General features: G+C 39.7%; 1 protein-coding gene across 1 annotated transcript in view; it reads right to left on the reverse strand.

The window, feature by feature from the left end:
- FES (FES proto-oncogene, tyrosine kinase) overlaps nt 1-17,364 on the reverse strand; it is a 433,101-nt gene that overhangs the window by 190,866 nt on the left and 224,871 nt on the right. Inside the window, exons 9-10 of the mRNA XM_053717717.1 lie at nt 8,860-9,046; nt 8,477-8,554 (exon numbers count right to left, since the gene is read on the reverse strand). Of these exons, the coding sequence (XP_053573692.1) occupies nt 8,477-8,554; nt 8,860-9,046 (265 nt within the window). The remainder of the gene's footprint in view (nt 1-8,476; nt 8,555-8,859; nt 9,047-17,364) is intronic.

Consider the following 17,364-nt stretch of genomic DNA (forward strand, 5'->3'; position numbering starts at 1 on the left):
GGCGACGCGGATCCATCCTCTTCTTCCGTTGTCTCCCGACGAATGACGGTTCCTTTAAGGGACGTCATCCAAGATGGCGTTCCTCGAATTCCGATTGGCTGATAGGATTCTATCAGCCAATCGGAATTAAGGTAGGAATTTTCTGATTGGCTGATGGAATCAGCCAATCAGAATCAAGTTCAATCCGATTGGCTGATCCAATCAGCCAATCAGATTGAGCTCGCATTCTATTGGCTGATCGGAACAGCCAATAGAATGCGAGCTCAATCTGATTGGCTGATTGGATCAGCCAATCGGATTGAACTTGATTCTGATTGGCTGATTCCATCAGCCAATCAGAAAATTCCTACCTTAATTCCGATTGGCTGATAGAATCCTATCAGCCAATCGGAATTTGAGGGACGCCATCTTGGATGACGTCCCTTAAAGGAACCGCCATTCTTCGGGAGACAACGGAAGAAGAGGATGGATCCGCGTCGCCTGCTTCAAGATGGACCCGCTCCGCACCGGATGGAAGAAGATTGAAGATGCCGCTTGGAGAAGATGTTTGCCGGTCCGGATGTCCTCTTCTTGCCGGATAGGAGGAAGACTTTGGAGCCTCTTCTGGACCTCTTCAGCACCGGATGATGGATCGCCAACCCCCGCTTGGGTTGGATGAAGATGTTGGAGCCAGGACGGATCGGTGAACCTGGTATGGTGAAGACAAGGTAGGAAGATCTTCAGGGGCTTAGTGTTAGGTTTATTTAAGGGGGGTTTGGGTTAGATTAGGGGTATGTGGGTGGTGGGTTGTAATGTTGGGGGGGGGTATGGTATGTTTTTTTTTACAGGCAAAAGAGCTGAAATCCTTGGGGCATGCCCCGCAAAGGGCCCTGTTCAGGGCTGGTAAGGTAAAAGAGCTTGTAACTTTTTTAATTTAGAATAGGGTAGGGAATTTTTTATTTTGGGGGGCTTTGTTATTTTATTAGGGGGCTTAGAGTAGGTGTAATTAGTTTAAAATTGTTGTAATATTTTTCTTATGTTTGTAAATATTTTATTATTTTTTGTAACTTAGTTCTTTTTTATTTTTTGTACTTTAGCTAGTTTATTTAATTGTATTTATTTGTAGCAATTGTGTTTAATTAATTTATTGATAGTGTAGTGTTAGGTTAATTGTAGGTAATTGTAGGTAGTTTATTTAATTAATTTATTGATAGGGTAGTGTTAGGTTTAATTATATCTTAGGTTAGGATTTATTTTACAGGTATATTTGTTATTATTTTAACTAGGTAACTATTAAATAGTTGTTAACTATTTAATAGCTATTGTACCTGGTTAAAATAATTACAAAGTTGCCTGTAAAATAAATATTAATCCTAAAATAGCTATAATATAATTATAATTTATATTGTAGCTATATTAGGATTTATTTTACAGGTAAGTATTTAGCTTTAAATAGGAATAAGTTATTTAATAAGAGTTAATTTATTTCGTTAGATTTAAATTATATTTAACTTAGGGGGGTGTTAGTGTTAGGGTTAGACTTAGCTTTAGGGGTTAATCAATTTATTAGAATAGTGGTGATCTCCGGTCGTCAGATTAGGGGTTAATAATTGAAGTTAGGTGTTGGCGATGTTAGGGAGGGCAGATTAGGGGTTAATACTATTTATGATAGGGTTAGTGAGGCGGGTTAGGGGTTAATAACTTTATTATAGTAGCGCTCAGGTCCGCTCGGCAGATTAGGGGTTAATAAGTGTAGGCAGGTGTCGGCGACGTTGAGGGGGGCAGATTAGGGGTTAATAAATATAATATAGGGGTCGGCGGTGTTAGGGGTAGCAGATTAGGGGTACATAGGGATAACGTAGGTGGCGGCGCTTTGCGGTCGGAAGATTAGGGGTTAATTATTTTAAGTAGCTGGCGGCGACGTTGTGGGGGGCAGGTTAGGGGTTAATAAATGTAATACAGGGGTCGGCGGGGTTAGGGGCAGCAGATTAGGGGTACATAAGTATAACGTAGGTGGCGGTCGGCAGATTAGGGGTTAAAAATTTTAATCGAGTGGCGGCGGTGTGGGGGGACCTCGGTTTAGGGGTACATAGGTAGTTTATGGGTGTTAGTGTACTTTAGGGTACAGTAGTTAAGAGCTTTATGAACCGGCGTTAGCCAGAAAGCTCTTAACTCCTGCTATTTTCAGGCGGCTGGAATCTTGTCGTTAGAGCTCTAACGCTCACTTCAGAAACGACTCTAAATACCGGAGTTAGAAAGATCCCATTGAAAAGATAGGATACGCAAATGGAGTAGGGGGATCTGCGGTATGGAAAAGTCGCGGCTGAAAAGTGAGCGTTAGACCCTTTAATCACTGACTCCAAATACCAGCGGGCGGCCAAAACCAGCGTTAGGAGCCTCTAACGCTGGTTTTGACGGTTACCGCCGAACTCCAAATCTAGGCCTAGGTGAGAGGAGGGACAGTGTAGCTGCTGGTGATTTAATAGGGAAATTGATAGCTAGGCTAGTGTATTCAGTGTCCACTGCAGTTCTGAAGGACTCATCTGATCTCTTCTGTAAGGACAGCCCCCCAAAAAGCCCTTTTTAGGGCTAGAACATCATTTTTTATTTTTTTATTTTTTTCCCCTGTGTAATCTAATCTTGCCTGCCTGCCAAGCCACTTGCCCAGTGCCACCATTAATATCTGGTGTAACAGTAGTGTAAATTTAACAAAAAAAAAAACTTTTTTGACTGTGAAACATCAGTCTGCTAGTGTAATCTAATTGCAGTTGCGTGCCTGCCAGCGTGTGTGCCAGGCCCACTTGCCCAGTGCCACCACTTATATCTGGTGTAACAGTAGCGTAAATTAAAAAAAACTTTTTTGACTGTGAAACATCAGTCTGCTTGTGTAATCTAATTGCAGTTGCCTGCCTGCCAGCGTGTGTGCCAGGCCCACTTGCCCAGTGCCACCACTCATATCTGCTGTAACAGAAGTGTAAATTAAAAAAAAAAAAACTTTTTTGACTGTGAAACATCAGTCTGCTAGTGTAATCTAATTGCAGTTGCCTGCCTGCCAGCGTGTGTGCCAGGCCCACTTGCCCAGTGCCACCACTCATATCTGGTGTAACAGTAGTGTAAATTTAAAAAAAAACAAAAAACTTTTTTGACTGTGAAACATCAGTCTGCTTGTGTAATCTAATTGCAGTTGCCTGCCTGCCTGCCAGCGTGTGTGCCAGGCCCACTTGCCCAGTGCCACCACTCATATCTGCTGTAACAGTAGTGTAAATTTAAAAAAAAAAAACTTTTTTGACTGTGAAACATCAGTCTGCTAGTGTAATCTAATTGCAGTTGCCTGCCTGCCAGCATGTGTGTGCCAGGCCCACTTGCCCAGTGCCACCACTCATATCTGGTGTAACAGTAGTGTAAATTTAAAAAAAAAAAACTTTTTTGACTGTGAAACATCAGTCTGCTAGTGTAATCTAATTGCAGTTGCCTGCCTGCCAGCGTGTGTGCCAGGCTCACAGCGTATACTGTGCCCACTTGCCCAGTGCCACCACTCATATCTGGTGTAACAGTAGTGTAAATTTAAAAACAAAAAACTTTTTGGACTGTGAAACATCAGTCTGCTTTTTTGTGTCAGGCTCACAGCGTATACTGTGCCCACTTGCCCAGTGCCACCACTCATATCTTGTTTAATAGTAGTGTAAGTGTACATTTAAAAACAAAAAAAACTTTTTGGACTGTGAAACATCAGTCTGCTTTTTTGTGTCAGGCTCACAGCTTATACTGGGCCCACTTGCCCAGTGCCACCACTCATATCTTGTTTAATAGTAGTGTAAGTGTAAATTTAAAAAAAATAAAAAGTTTTTGGACTGTGAAACATCAGTCTGCTTTTTTGTGTCAGGCTCACAGCGTACACTGTGCCCACTTGCCCAGTGGCACCACTCATATCTTGTTTAAAAGTAGTGTAAGTGTACATTTAAAAAAAAAAGTTTTTGGACTGTGAAACATCAGTCTGCTTTTTTGTGTCAGGCTCACAGTGTATACTGTGCCCAATTGCCCAGTGCCACCACTCATATCTTGTTTAATAGTAGTGTAAGTGTACATTTAAAAAAAAAAAAAACTTTTTGGACTGTGAAACATCAGTCTGCTTTTTTGTGTAAGTGTACATTTAAAAAAAATGACAGGCAGAGGCAGGCCACCCCGCAGGTGCCATCATGGTCATGGTGCTGTGATTCCCTTTGGCCCTAGAATAATGCCCAGTGTTCAGAGGCCACGTACCATGAACTCGAAAAGTTCTGAGGACATAGTTGACTTTTTAACACAGGACACCCAATCTTCTATAGCTTCCGCTCCGAACCTTGACACACCATCCTCCTCCAGCTTATCTTTGGGAAGCACCTCTCAAGTTACCACTCGCCCACCTGCCGCCACCACAAACACTAGCACCACAGCTGCTTCACTTGATCTGACAGAGGAGTTATTTACACATCAGTTGGAAGAAATGAGTGATGCGCAACCATTATTGCCAGAGGATGTAGATAACAGGGATATGTCTCAGTCAGGCAGCATTACACACATGTACGTACGGTGTGATGATGATGATGTTGTACCCGCTGCGGGAGTTTGGTCTGTCACTGTGAAGCGGGCATAACCATTACACTACCTGATCGATACAACATCATACCTGATGTTTTAAAGCACGTTATTCCAAAACAATTTAGGAATGTTAGGTGATTTATGCCCTTTATGGATTAAAACCAGACTCTGCATCAACTATGTAATTTTCCGTGGGAGTTTTGCCATGGATCCCCCTCCGGCATGCCACAGTCCAGGTGTTAGTACCCTTGAAACAACTTTCCCATCACTATTGTGGCCAGAAAGAGTCCCTGTGGGTTTTAAAATTCGCCTGCACATTGAAGTCAATGGCGGTTCGCCTGTTCGCGAACTTTTGTGGGAGTTCGCGTTTGCAGTTCGTGAACCCAAATTTTTAGGTTCGCGACATCACTATTGATAAAGCTTTGTGGATCCCATTAGATTGAGCCAAATTCAGTTCCTTCAAGAATATCCCATGACACTTTGAATATGGATTATACACATCTGGATATTTATAACTACAGATAAGTAGGGCAAAGCTCAGTTCCCAAATAAAATTGATGCCATTAATAACAGTAATCAGTAGACATGTGCATTCGAAATTCGGATGAATTTCTCAAATTCGGAGCTTCGGATCAATTTGAATTTCCAAATTACTGTAGCAACAAAACTAACAAATAAATCCGAATTAGTTTGGATTTATTTGATACATTCAGATGGCCATGGACTAATCACAATTGCACTAGTATTGTACAGTATATTAGGTTATATCACTCTGCTATGGGTTACACCTTATATTACAGTACATAATACTAGTATAATACACAGCACATCCCACCTAACACATACCGAACTTCCAAATTTACGTATCGAATCCAAACCGAATACATCAGAATACATCCGAATTTATTCGAATCCGAATGAATCCAAAATGAATGCATTCGAATGTATCTATAGGAATAGATATATAGGTATATATACACAGTATCCCACAAAAGTGAGTACACCTGTCACATTTTTGTAAATATTTTATTATATCTTTTCATGTGACAACACTGAAGAAATTACACTTTGCTACAAGGTAAAGTGGTGAGTGTACAGCCTGTATAACAGTGTAAATTTGCTGTCCACTCAAAATAACTAAACACACAGCCATTAATGTCTAAACCATTGGCAACACAAGTGAGTACACCCCTAAGTGGAAATGTCCAAATTGGACCCAATTAGCCATTTTCCCTCCCCGGTGTCATGTGACTCATTAGTGTTACAAGGTCTCAGGTGTGAATGGGGAGCAGGTATGTTAAATTTGGTGTTATCGCTCTCACACTCTCTCATACTGGTCACTGGAAGTTCAACGTGTCACCTCATGGCAAATAACTCTGAGGATCTGAAAAAAAGAATTGTTGCTCTACATAAAGATGGCCTCGGCTATAAGACGATTGCCAAGGCCCTGAAACTGAGATGCAGCACAGTGGGCAAGACCATATAGCGGTTTCACAGGACAGGTTCCACTCAGAACAGGCCTCGCCATAGTCGACTAAAGAAGTTGAGTGCACGTGCTCAGCATCATATCCAGAGGTTATCTTTGGGAAATAGATGTATGAATGCTGCCAGCATCGCTGCAGAGGTTGAAGGGGTGGGGGTCAGCCTGTCAGTGCTCAGACCATACACCACACTCTGCATCAAATTGGTCTGCATGGCTGTCGTCCCAGAAGGAAGCCTCTTCTAAAGATGATGCACAAGAAAGCCTGCAAACAGTTTGCTGAAGACAAGCAGACTAAGGACATGGATTACTGGAACCATGTCCTGTGGTCCGATGATACCAAGATAAACGTATTTGGTTCAGATGGTGTCAAGCGTGTGTTGCGGCAACCAGGTGAGGATTACAGAGACAAGTGTGTCTTGCCTACAGTCAAGCATGGTGGTGGGAGTGTCATGGTCTGGGCCTGCATGAGTGCTGCCAGCACTGGGGAGCTACAGTTCATTGAGGGAACCATGAATGCCAACATGTACTGTGATATACTGAAGCAGAGCATGAACCCCTCCCTTCGGAGACTGGGCTGCAGGGCAGTATTCCAACATGATAACAACCCCAAATACATCTCCAAGATGACCACTGCCTTGCTAAAGAAGCTGAGGGTAAAGGTGATGGACTGGCCAAGCATGTCTCCAGACCTAAACCCTATTGAGCATCTGTGGGGCATCCTCAAACGGAAGGTGGGGGAGCGCAAGATCTCTTACATCCACCAGCTCTGTGATGTCATCATGGAGGAGTGGAAGAAGACTCCAGTGGCAACCTGTGAAGCTCTGGTGAACTCCATGCCCAAGAGGGTTAAGGCAGTGCTGGAAAATAATAGTGGCCACACAAAATATTGACACTTTGGTCCCAATTTGGACATTTCCACTTAGGGTTGTACTCACTTTTGTTGCCAATGGTTTAGACATTAATGGCTGTATGTTGAGTTATTTTGAGGGGACAGCAAATTTACACTGTTATACAGGCTGTACACTCACTACTTTACATTGTAGCAAAGTGTCATTTCTTCAGTGTTGTCACATGAAAAGATATAATACAATATTTACAAAAATGTGAGGGGTGTACACACTTTTGTGGGATACTGTAGATATAACGGATACTAGTATAGCGCACAACCTTATTATTACCCAACTCAATGGTACTCATTTTACCAACCTCGGAAGGATGAAAGGCTGAGTGGACCTTCCCGGGATCGAACCTCAGGTTGCCACAGATCTCTGCAACAGTGCATTAGCACAACGAACTATCTGTCCAGCTATATATATATATACAGTATCTATATATATCATAGTAAACATAGTAAATGATGTTGAAAAAAAGACAGAATTCCATTGAGTGCAAACTATACTAATATTAATATACTTACAAAAAAGCTCCAGTTGCAATTATATCTAGCCCTGTATTTTCCAGGCTCAAGTCACACTTGGACAGTTGCCAAGGTATAACAGGATGTCAAGGCATGCTGATTGAATACCCTTCGCCCAGAGAGATAAGCTGTACCTCTCATAAATATTGTACAACTGGCATATGCAATACAATTGTTAACTCACAGGATTTATATAAACCTGTTAGCCATAGACACATTGGTTTAGATTACAAGTGGAGCACTAAATTATTGCGCTCCCGCAAACGGGCAAATTTGCCCATTTATGGGAGCGCAATAATTACCCAGCCATTGCAAGTGGCTGTTTATTGCTAACGCAACCTCACGGTAGCAATTAGCACTCTGAAAATTAACCAGAGATTAGATCTCTGGTTAATTTTCTAAAAGTGCCCCAAATGCCCTCAAAATAGAGGGCATAGTAGTTTTTTTTATTAAAATAAAAAGTAGCAATTTTTTTTAAGAAAAAAAAACTGCACTAGGCAGTTATGGGGCTTTAAAGTTGGTGGAGTGCGATGTTAGAAAAACAACAGCACTGAAAAGTGCCTTTACATTGCGATCTATGGGAACTGTGTGAGCTCGCGTTTGCATTGCGATTAACTTGTAATACCAGCACACAATATCGCGCGCTGGTATTACAATGTGGAGCGCTAATATCAATTGCATGCAAGCAACATTTAGCGATCTACTTGTAATCTGGCCCATTGTGTGTTACACTGTATAATTTTCTTTCACATTGGTTAAACTGCTTGTTTTTTGGCATAGAGTAAGATTTATATAATATAATTTGTTTATTTTTTATTTTAACAGCACGTGTGATCTAAAATAGACAGCACCATAAATCTGTACCATTTCATAAAGAAAACTGCAAATAGTAATTTAAGAATCTGTAATTATATATATATGATGCAATTATGCACAATAAATCTCATATTGCAGTTACAGATTAGCAAACCAAATATCATCTTTACTTTAGTTAGGAACTTTGTTGCCATGTTACTTACAGTAATTTTGGGCCGAAATATTCCAGATATGTGATTTTTAATATTTTCTAAAGTTTGTTTTCCTCTGCTTTCTCGTTCCTGAAATTAAATAAATGAACATAAATAAATAAATATTAGATTATCAAGTTACATAACTTCCTTAATTTTTTTCAGAAAATTTTAATGGCTTAAATTACATATTTTTCCTGCACGCATATCCCTTTATTGACATCAGAAAAAACAAACAAACACACAAAAAAAGAAAGCACATTGTTTATAAACACAAATAAGCATTTCATACACACACTTACTGTTTTATTGTTTTGCATTCAAACAACTTAATTTTTCCATCACTGAGAAATTGCTATTGTAATTTTAATATTGCTACTAAAACAAAAACTCACTATTGAAGAGATGGATTGCCCGTCATCCTGAAGCTGGAGGGCTGGAGGGGGGTCTGCTGTTCCAAGAGTTAACATTTTTGTCTTCAGCATATCTCGCTGCCCCTGGAGCTTCTTCAGATTGCACAGAACCATGTGATACTGTAGCAGAGCGTCTTGTAGAGACTGTTTCTTGGTCAGCAGATTAATCCTGTGGCAGAGAGTTAGTACTAGTTAATGTATATGTAAAATAAATGGGTTCTCAGTATTCAGTGTTCCTTTCTTTGGGTTCTTCAATCCCAGTTGTCAGGACCTACTAACACACCAGATTTTTAGGATTATCTTGGATGAGAGCAGGTTGGTAACCATGGTTACTGAGTAGCTGATTATCTCATTCATGGAGGCCTATTTATCAAATGTCTGTCGGACCTGATCCGACAGTGCAGATCAGGTCCGCAAGACATCGCTGAATGCGGAGAGCAGTACGTTCTCCGTATTTAGCTCTTGTGAGCTGCTGGTGAAACGCCGCCCCCTGCAGACTCGCGGCCAGCAGGGAGGTGTCAATCAACCCGATCCTACTCGATCGGATTGAATTATGGTGATTCCTGTCCGCCTCATCAGAGCAGGCGGACAGGGTTATGGAGCAGCGGTCTTTAGAACAAGAGCACAGAGCATAATTCGTCTTTATAGAGAGATTAATTCTTTAATAAATTCAATCCTGAACAAGTATGTAGGACAACACTTAGATTAGGCATTATCTTTTTGACAAGAATGGTGTGGAAGTGAAGGCAATATTTTCATGAGAGGCTGGAATACACACACATATTGTGCATATGCTATTTTATATTTTATTGAAAGGACTTTCATGTATCACTAAAACTTATTTAAGAGTAGTCTCTTTCCTTTTCCAAATACAGACGAAACACTGATCTCATAAATTATGTCGTTCACTAATCTATTCCAAAATCAGAGACACAGTCAAATGTAGTCAGCTGTGACTCATTTTTGGCAATAAGCACAGAGAGTTTCCTAATGTTAGGCCAAAAACAGACAGTCCTTCCTTCAAAGAACATTAAACACCTCTTGCATTTGTGTAACAAATTATCACCTAGATTATGAGTTTTGCGCTATACCGGGTGCATAAAGAATGCAATAAAATGAGCGGTACCGCACATTCCATAGCGCTGCCATTACGAGTTACTTGAAAACCTAACTGTGCTGTGCGGTATGGTGCGATAAGCTCCATACTGCACAAAAGCCAAGGGCTGAGTTTACGTGCTCATGCACGCTTTCCCCCATAGACATCAATGGGGAGAGAGTGTTAGAAAAAAATCAAACACCTGTAATCGCGGAATGGCAAATCGCCATAACGCAAACCCCATTGATGTCTATGGGGGAAAGAAAGTTACATTTAAACCTAACACCCTAACATAAAATGACTAACCCCTAATCCACCGCCTCCGACATCACCGACACCTAAATAAAGTGATTAACCCCTAATCCGCTGCTCCCTGACATCGCCGCTGCTAAATAAAGTGATTTACCCCTAATCCGCTGCTCCCAGACATCGCCGACACTAAATAAACCTATTAACCTCTAAACCGCCGCCCCCCACATTGCAACTCATAAATAAACCTATTAACCGGTAAACCGCCGGAACCCCACATCACAAAACACTAAATTAATACTATTAAACCCTAAACCTAACACCCCCCTAACTTTAAATTAAAAGTTACAATATAACTATCTTAAAATAAATAGAAACTTACCTGTGAAATAAAAAAACAACAACATTAAACTATAATTAACCTAAAATTACTATTCTAATAAAATTTAAAAAAAACTACCAATTAAAAAACCTAAATAACAAATTAAAAAAAAAACAATACTAAGAAGAAAAAAAAAATTACACCAAAACTAATAGCCCTAGAAAAATAAAAAAGCCCCCCAAAATAAAAACATCCCCTAACCTACAATAAACTACCAATAGCCCTTAAAAGGGCATTGCCCTAAGTTTAACAGCTCTTTTACCTAGAAAAAAATACAAAGTCCCCCCAACAGTAAAACCCCCCACCCAACCAACCCCCCAAAATAAAAAACCTAAGTCTAAAAAAAAACTAAGCTACCCATTGCCCCTAAAGGGGCATTTGTATGGGCATTGCCCTTAAAAGGACATTCAGCTCTTTTACTGCCCTTAAAAAGGCATTCAGCACTATTACAGTGAGCACCGCCGTACACTGAAGTTGATTTGAACAGTCAATAGGATTTCAGTAGCTCTCATTCTATTGGCTGATTTGAATTTGAAGAATCAAATCAGCCAATAGGAAAGCAAGGTACGCTATTTTTAAATGGGTACCTTTCATTCAACTTCAGTGTACGGCGGTGATCGTATGAAGAGGATGCACCGTGCAGGATGTCTTCGCCGGTACTAGATAGCTCCGCGCCACTGGGATGAAGATAGAAGATGCCCTGCGATGGATGACGATGTCGCCACCTGGATAAAGACTTCTCGATGCCTGGATGGAGATGGCTATCCGGACTTCAGGAACCATGAGTAGATATTCTGGGGTTAGTGTTAGTTTTTTTTTTGGGGGGGGTGATTTTTCCCCCCAAGATTAGGGCTTTGGGCACTGTAAAAGAGCTGAATGCCCTTTTAAGGGCAGTAAAAGAGCTAAATGCCATTTTAAGGGCAATGCCCATACAAATGCCCCTTTAGGGGTAATGGGTAGCTTAGGTTTTTTTTAGACTTAGGTTTTTTATTTTGGGGGGTTGGTTGAGTAGGGGGTTTTACTTTTTTTTTCTAGGTAAAAGAGCTGTTTAACTTAGGGCAATGCCCTACAAAAGGCCCTTTTAAGGGCTATTGGTAGTTTATTGTAGGTTGGGGGGTGTTTTTATTTTTATAGGGCTATTAGATTAGGTGTAATTGTTTTTATTTGTGATAATTTTGTTTATTATTTTTTGTAATTTAGAGGTTTTTTAATTGTCGTAATTTAGTGTTTATTATTTTTTGTAATGTTAGATTTTTATTTTTTTTCCGTATTAGGTGTTTTAAATTTGTAATTTAGGTTTTGTAATTAGTAGTTTTTTTTAATTTTATTAGAATAGCAATCGGCTAGATTACGAGTTTTGCGTTATGAGGGGTGCGGTGCTAACTTGAACGTTATTCTCAACGCTCACTTACCTGCAGCGCTGGTATTACGGTTTTTAATCAACCCGGCATTAACAGGCAAGAAGTGAGCATAGAGCAAAATTGAGCTCCACACTGCATTCCAATCCCAGCGCTGCTTAAGTCAGCGGTCAGCTGGTTATACGTGCTCGTGCACGATTTCCCCTTAGACATCAATGGGGAGAGCCGGCTGAGAAAAAGTCTAACACCTGCAAAAAAAGCAGCGTAAAACTCAGTAACGCAGCCCCATTGATTCCTAAGGGGAAACACATTTTATGTTTACACCTAACACCCTAACATGAACCATGAGTCTAAACATCCCTAATCTTACACATATTAACCCCTAATCTCCCTCCCCCAATGTCGCCGCAACCTACCTACATTTATTAACCCCTAATCTGCCGCCCCCAAAGTCGCCGCCACTATTCTAAAATTATTAACCCCTAAACCTAAGTCTACCCCTAACCCCCCTAACTTAAATATAATTTAAATAAATCTAAATAAAATTACTATTATTAACTAAATGATTCATATTTAAAACTAAATACTTACCTGTAAAATAAACCCTAAGCTAGCTACAATATAACTAATAGTTACAATGGTCTCTAGTTATGAAGGTCTGTCGGACCTGATCCGACAGTGTGGATCAGGTCCGACAGACCTCGCTGAATACGGCGAGCAATACGCTCGCCGTATTCAGCATTGCACCAGCAGCTCACAAGAGCTGCTGGTGCAACACCGCCCCCTGCAGACTCGCGGCCAATAGGCCGCAAGCAGGGGGGTGTCAATCAACCCGATCGTACTCCGGGTTGATTTCCGGCGATGTCTTTCCGCCTGCTCAGAGCAGGCGTACAGGTTATGGAGCAGCGGTCTTTGTGACCGCTGCTTCATAACTGCTGTTTCTGGCGAGACTGCAGGCTCGCCAGAAACACGGGGCCTCAAGCTCCATTGATACATATGCCCCCATTGTATCTAGTTTAGGGTTTATTTTTATTTTACAGGCAAGTTTGTATTTATTTTAACTAGGTAGAATAGTTACTAAATAGTTATTAACTATTTAATAACTACCTAGCTAAAATAAATACAAATTTACCTGTAAAATAAAACCTAACCTAAGTTACACTAACACCTAACACTACACTCCAATTAAATAAATTACCTAAATGAAATACAATTAAATAAATCAAATACAAGTAGCTAAATTACAAAAACAAACAAACACTAAATTACAGAAAATAAAAAACAAATTACAAGATCTTTTAACTAATTACACCTAATCTAATAGCCCTATCAAAATAAAAAAAGCCCACCCAAAATAAAAAAAAAACCTAGCCCAACCTAAACTACTGATAGCCCTTAAAAGGGCCTTTTGCCCACAGAAGAAGAAGTCTTCATCCAAGATGTCCTCAACGAAGCCGGCAGAAGTGGTCCTCCAGATGAGCAGAAGTGGTCCTCCAGACGGGCAGAAGTCTTCATCCAGACGGCATCTTCTATCTTCATCCTTCCGACGTGGAGCGGGTCCATCTTCAAGACATCCGGCGAGGAGCATCCTCTTCCAACGACGACTACCCGACGAATGAAGGTACCTTTAAGTGACGTCATCCAAGATGGCGTCCCTTAGATTCTGACTGACTGATAGAATTCTATCAGCCAATCAGAATTAAGGTTGATGCAATCAGCCAATAGGATTGAGCTCGCATTCTATTGGCTGATTGGAACAGCCAATAGAATGCAAGCTCAATCCTATTGGCTGATTGGATCAGCCAATAGGATTGAACTTCAATCCTATTGGCTGATTGCATCAGCCAATAGGATTTTTTCAACCTTAATTCCGACGCAGATTTTTTCAACCTTAATTCAGATTGGCTGATAGAATTCTATCAGCCAATCGGAATCTAAGGGAAGCCATCTTGGATGACGTCACTTAAAGGTACCTTCATTCGTTGTGTAGTCGTCGGAAGAGGATGCTCCGCGTCGGATGTCTTGAAGATGGACCCGCTCCGCATCGGGAGGAAGAAGATAGAAGATGCCGCCTGGATGAAGACTTCTGCCCATCTGGAGGACCACTTGTGCCAGCTTCGTTGAGGACTTCTTGCCGCTTGGATGAAGACTTCTCTCGGTAAGTGGATCTTCAGGGGTTAGTGTTAGGATTTTTTAAGGGTGTATTGGGTGGGTTTTATTTTCAGGTTAGGGCTTAGGGCCGCAATAGAGCTAAATGCCCTTCTAAGGGCAATGCCCATCCAAATGCCCTTTTCAGGGCAATGGGGAGCTTAGGTTTTTTTAGTCAGGGTTTTATTTGGGGGGTTGGTTGTGTGGGTGGTGGGTTTTACTGTTGGGGGGGTTGTGTGTATTTGTTTTACAGGTAAAAGAGCTGATTTCTTGGGGGCAATGCCCCACAAAAGGCCCTTTTAAGGGCTATTGGTAGTTTAGTTTAGGCTAGGTTTTTTTTTATTTTGGGTGGGCTTTTTTATTTTGATAGGGCTATTAGATTAGGTGTAATTAGTTTAAAGATCTTGTAATTTGTTTTTTATTTTCTGTAATTTAGTGGGTTTTTTTGTTTGTAATTTATCTAATTGTATTTGATTTATTTAATTGTATTTCATTTAGGTAATTTATTTAATTGTAGTGTAGTGTTAGGTGTTAGTGTAACTTAGGTTAGGTTTTATTTTACAGGTAAATTTGTATTTATTTTAGCTAGGTAGTTATTAAATAGTTAATAACTATTTAGTAACTATTCTACCTAGTTAAAATAAATACAAACTTGCCTGTAAAATATAAATAAACCCTAAGCTAGATACAATGTAACTATTAGTTATATTGTAGCTAGCTTAGGGTTTATTTTATAGGTAAGTATTTAGTTTTAAATAGGAATAATTTAGTTAATGATAGTAATATTTTTAGATTTATTTAAATTATATTTAAGTTAGGGGCTGTTAGGGTTAGGGTTAGACTTAGGTTTAGGGGTTAATAAATATAGTATAGTGGAGGCGACGTTGGGGGGCGGCAGATTAGGAGTTAATAAATGTAGGTAGGTGGCAACGATGTTAGGGGAGGAAGATTAGGGGTTAATAATATTTAACTTGGAACTGAGGAAAGTCAGGGAAATGGTGAGGAGTCCTAGGAGCTCCTGTGTTTTTATTTAAAGCCTTAAGCTATCCTCATCTTTACTGTAGTCTACATACTAATAATTAATATACTGTGGTTCACTTTCGTGAAAATACCTAACTAGTTAAACTTGCATCTGACATTTTTGTTAGAGATCATATTCTAGTGTCTTTACAATCCAGTGAGCCGTACAGATTATCATAAGGATTAGATAAATAAGCATCTTAAATGTAAATTAATACATATTGTGTTAAGGTACAGAAAATTATTAGACATAAGAGCTGCAGCAGCTCACTACAGTAGAAATAACGTCTGTTTGCATAATGCATCAGCTATAATATCTGTGTACTGGGATCTAGATTATATCCTCTCCAAATATAGTGATCTATATACATTGACAAAACAAAAAATAAAAAATAATAAATAAAAAAATAAAAATAAATAAATAAAAAATAAATAAATAAAAAATAATAAATAAATAATAAATAAAATTGTGGTGCTACACAATGATCAATTGCATAGAACAACAGTGCTAGCAGTCCCAAAGAATAATATGAACCATAGTAACAACAAGAAAAGGATTGAATATAATAATGTATCAATCAAAGCAGGACCAAGGCTGCACAGTGTTCAACTTGCTTTATTACTAAAAATACACGGAATGACTCCCAAGAATGGGACGTCTATGCTCCACCCAAATCCCAACAAAACAAAACCCACAACTAAAACCAAAGAGAGCCTAGAGAAGATAAACAAACAGAACTCCCAACATTGATACTACAGTATGCTAATATAGTACTATATAGAATTGCCCATACAGGCACAATGTTTAACTAGATGGCACACTAGGTATCATAATCTCAAGTAACCGGTTACTGTTGTGAATTGTAGCAAGCGGGGTCCCAGTGAAAGACTCACAAGATGTAACTGAATATCTGTGAATAATAATGTCCAGTCCCAGACAATGAGTGCTAATTGCACGCTTTTTTAAACGTCACAGTCCTACTAACAATAGCAGTTCCTTTGTAACAATTTCAACCTTTGCTGAGATCGCCTGGCACTTAAGTGTAAACTACATGCTCAGGCTTAGAACTTATATGTCCACTTCAGTGTGTGTAGAGTATTGCCGCTTACTTTTTCATCTGTTCACAATGTAACCTTTTCAACACTAATTGCATGCAATGTGTCAGATAGCTAATACAATTGTACAAAGATGCTGTTGTGTTGGATCTTAATCTCTTTACAACTTTATTGTCGTTGCGGTAAGCAAGACTTAATCTTCGCCTAATCTCACCTTCATATCCGTCTGCGCTCACCACCGGACAGATGGCAAGTATACATGGACATACCCGAATCACTTAAATTCATCGAGAGATGTGAGATGGCGTCTTCGCTCGCATTACCGTGAAGGATATTTTGAGAAAGTTTGGCGGTCTGTTTGATTCACCTGCTCCAGGCTCTACGTCACCAGTGTCTCTGCATGACGCGTTTCGCCCCTCCCACTCAAGGTTAGAGACCGGGGCTTCATCAGATGTGCCAGAGAGAGAATGATCCCTACTTTTAACTGATTTCTTTGCTTCAGGTAACGCCTCCTTTGCACTGAGGTGTAGTTAGAGAGGTTGATAAAACTACATTACGTGACATTTGCCACCTTAGTATGTGCCGTTCTGAAATTGGGATAGGCTGGGAAAATACATATTTACCACTTATTTCCTGTTACAGTCTTTTACCACAAGACACAACCAAATAAATATTTGTTATTTTTATTTATTTACAATATGACCATCTTCTTGTTGTATTTTAACACAAACTTATCTGTACATTTTTTAAAATACTAAAGACATCAGTGAATTTAAGAGAAGAAAGAGATTTCGCTATGTTGCCATATTTCACGATCATATGACCATATATACCTTTAAAGCTTACCCCATACAATATATGATTTTTTAAACAATCATTTTTATGTTACTATCACCAGTGAGCTCCAGAACACTGGTTTTGAATGTTATAGCTTTCCTATCCTGATTTTTTAACCCCTTCATGATACAACTCACTGTTCACAAATAACATCTTACACTTATAAAACAAATCTTAACAGGCTACAAGAAAGTTGCTCTTTATAAGTAGGCGAATGTTACTCTTTATGTTTATTTAGGGTACCTTAATATATGTGGGCAATCGCTTTATACAAATTTATAAAAAACATGAGTACTCAATCTTCTCATTCAAACCAACGGGACTTAATGTGTTTAGTCTGT

This window comes from Bombina bombina, chromosome 6 (assembly GCF_027579735.1).
Source record: "Bombina bombina isolate aBomBom1 chromosome 6, aBomBom1.pri, whole genome shotgun sequence".
NCBI lineage: Eukaryota > Metazoa > Chordata > Amphibia > Anura > Bombinatoridae > Bombina > Bombina bombina.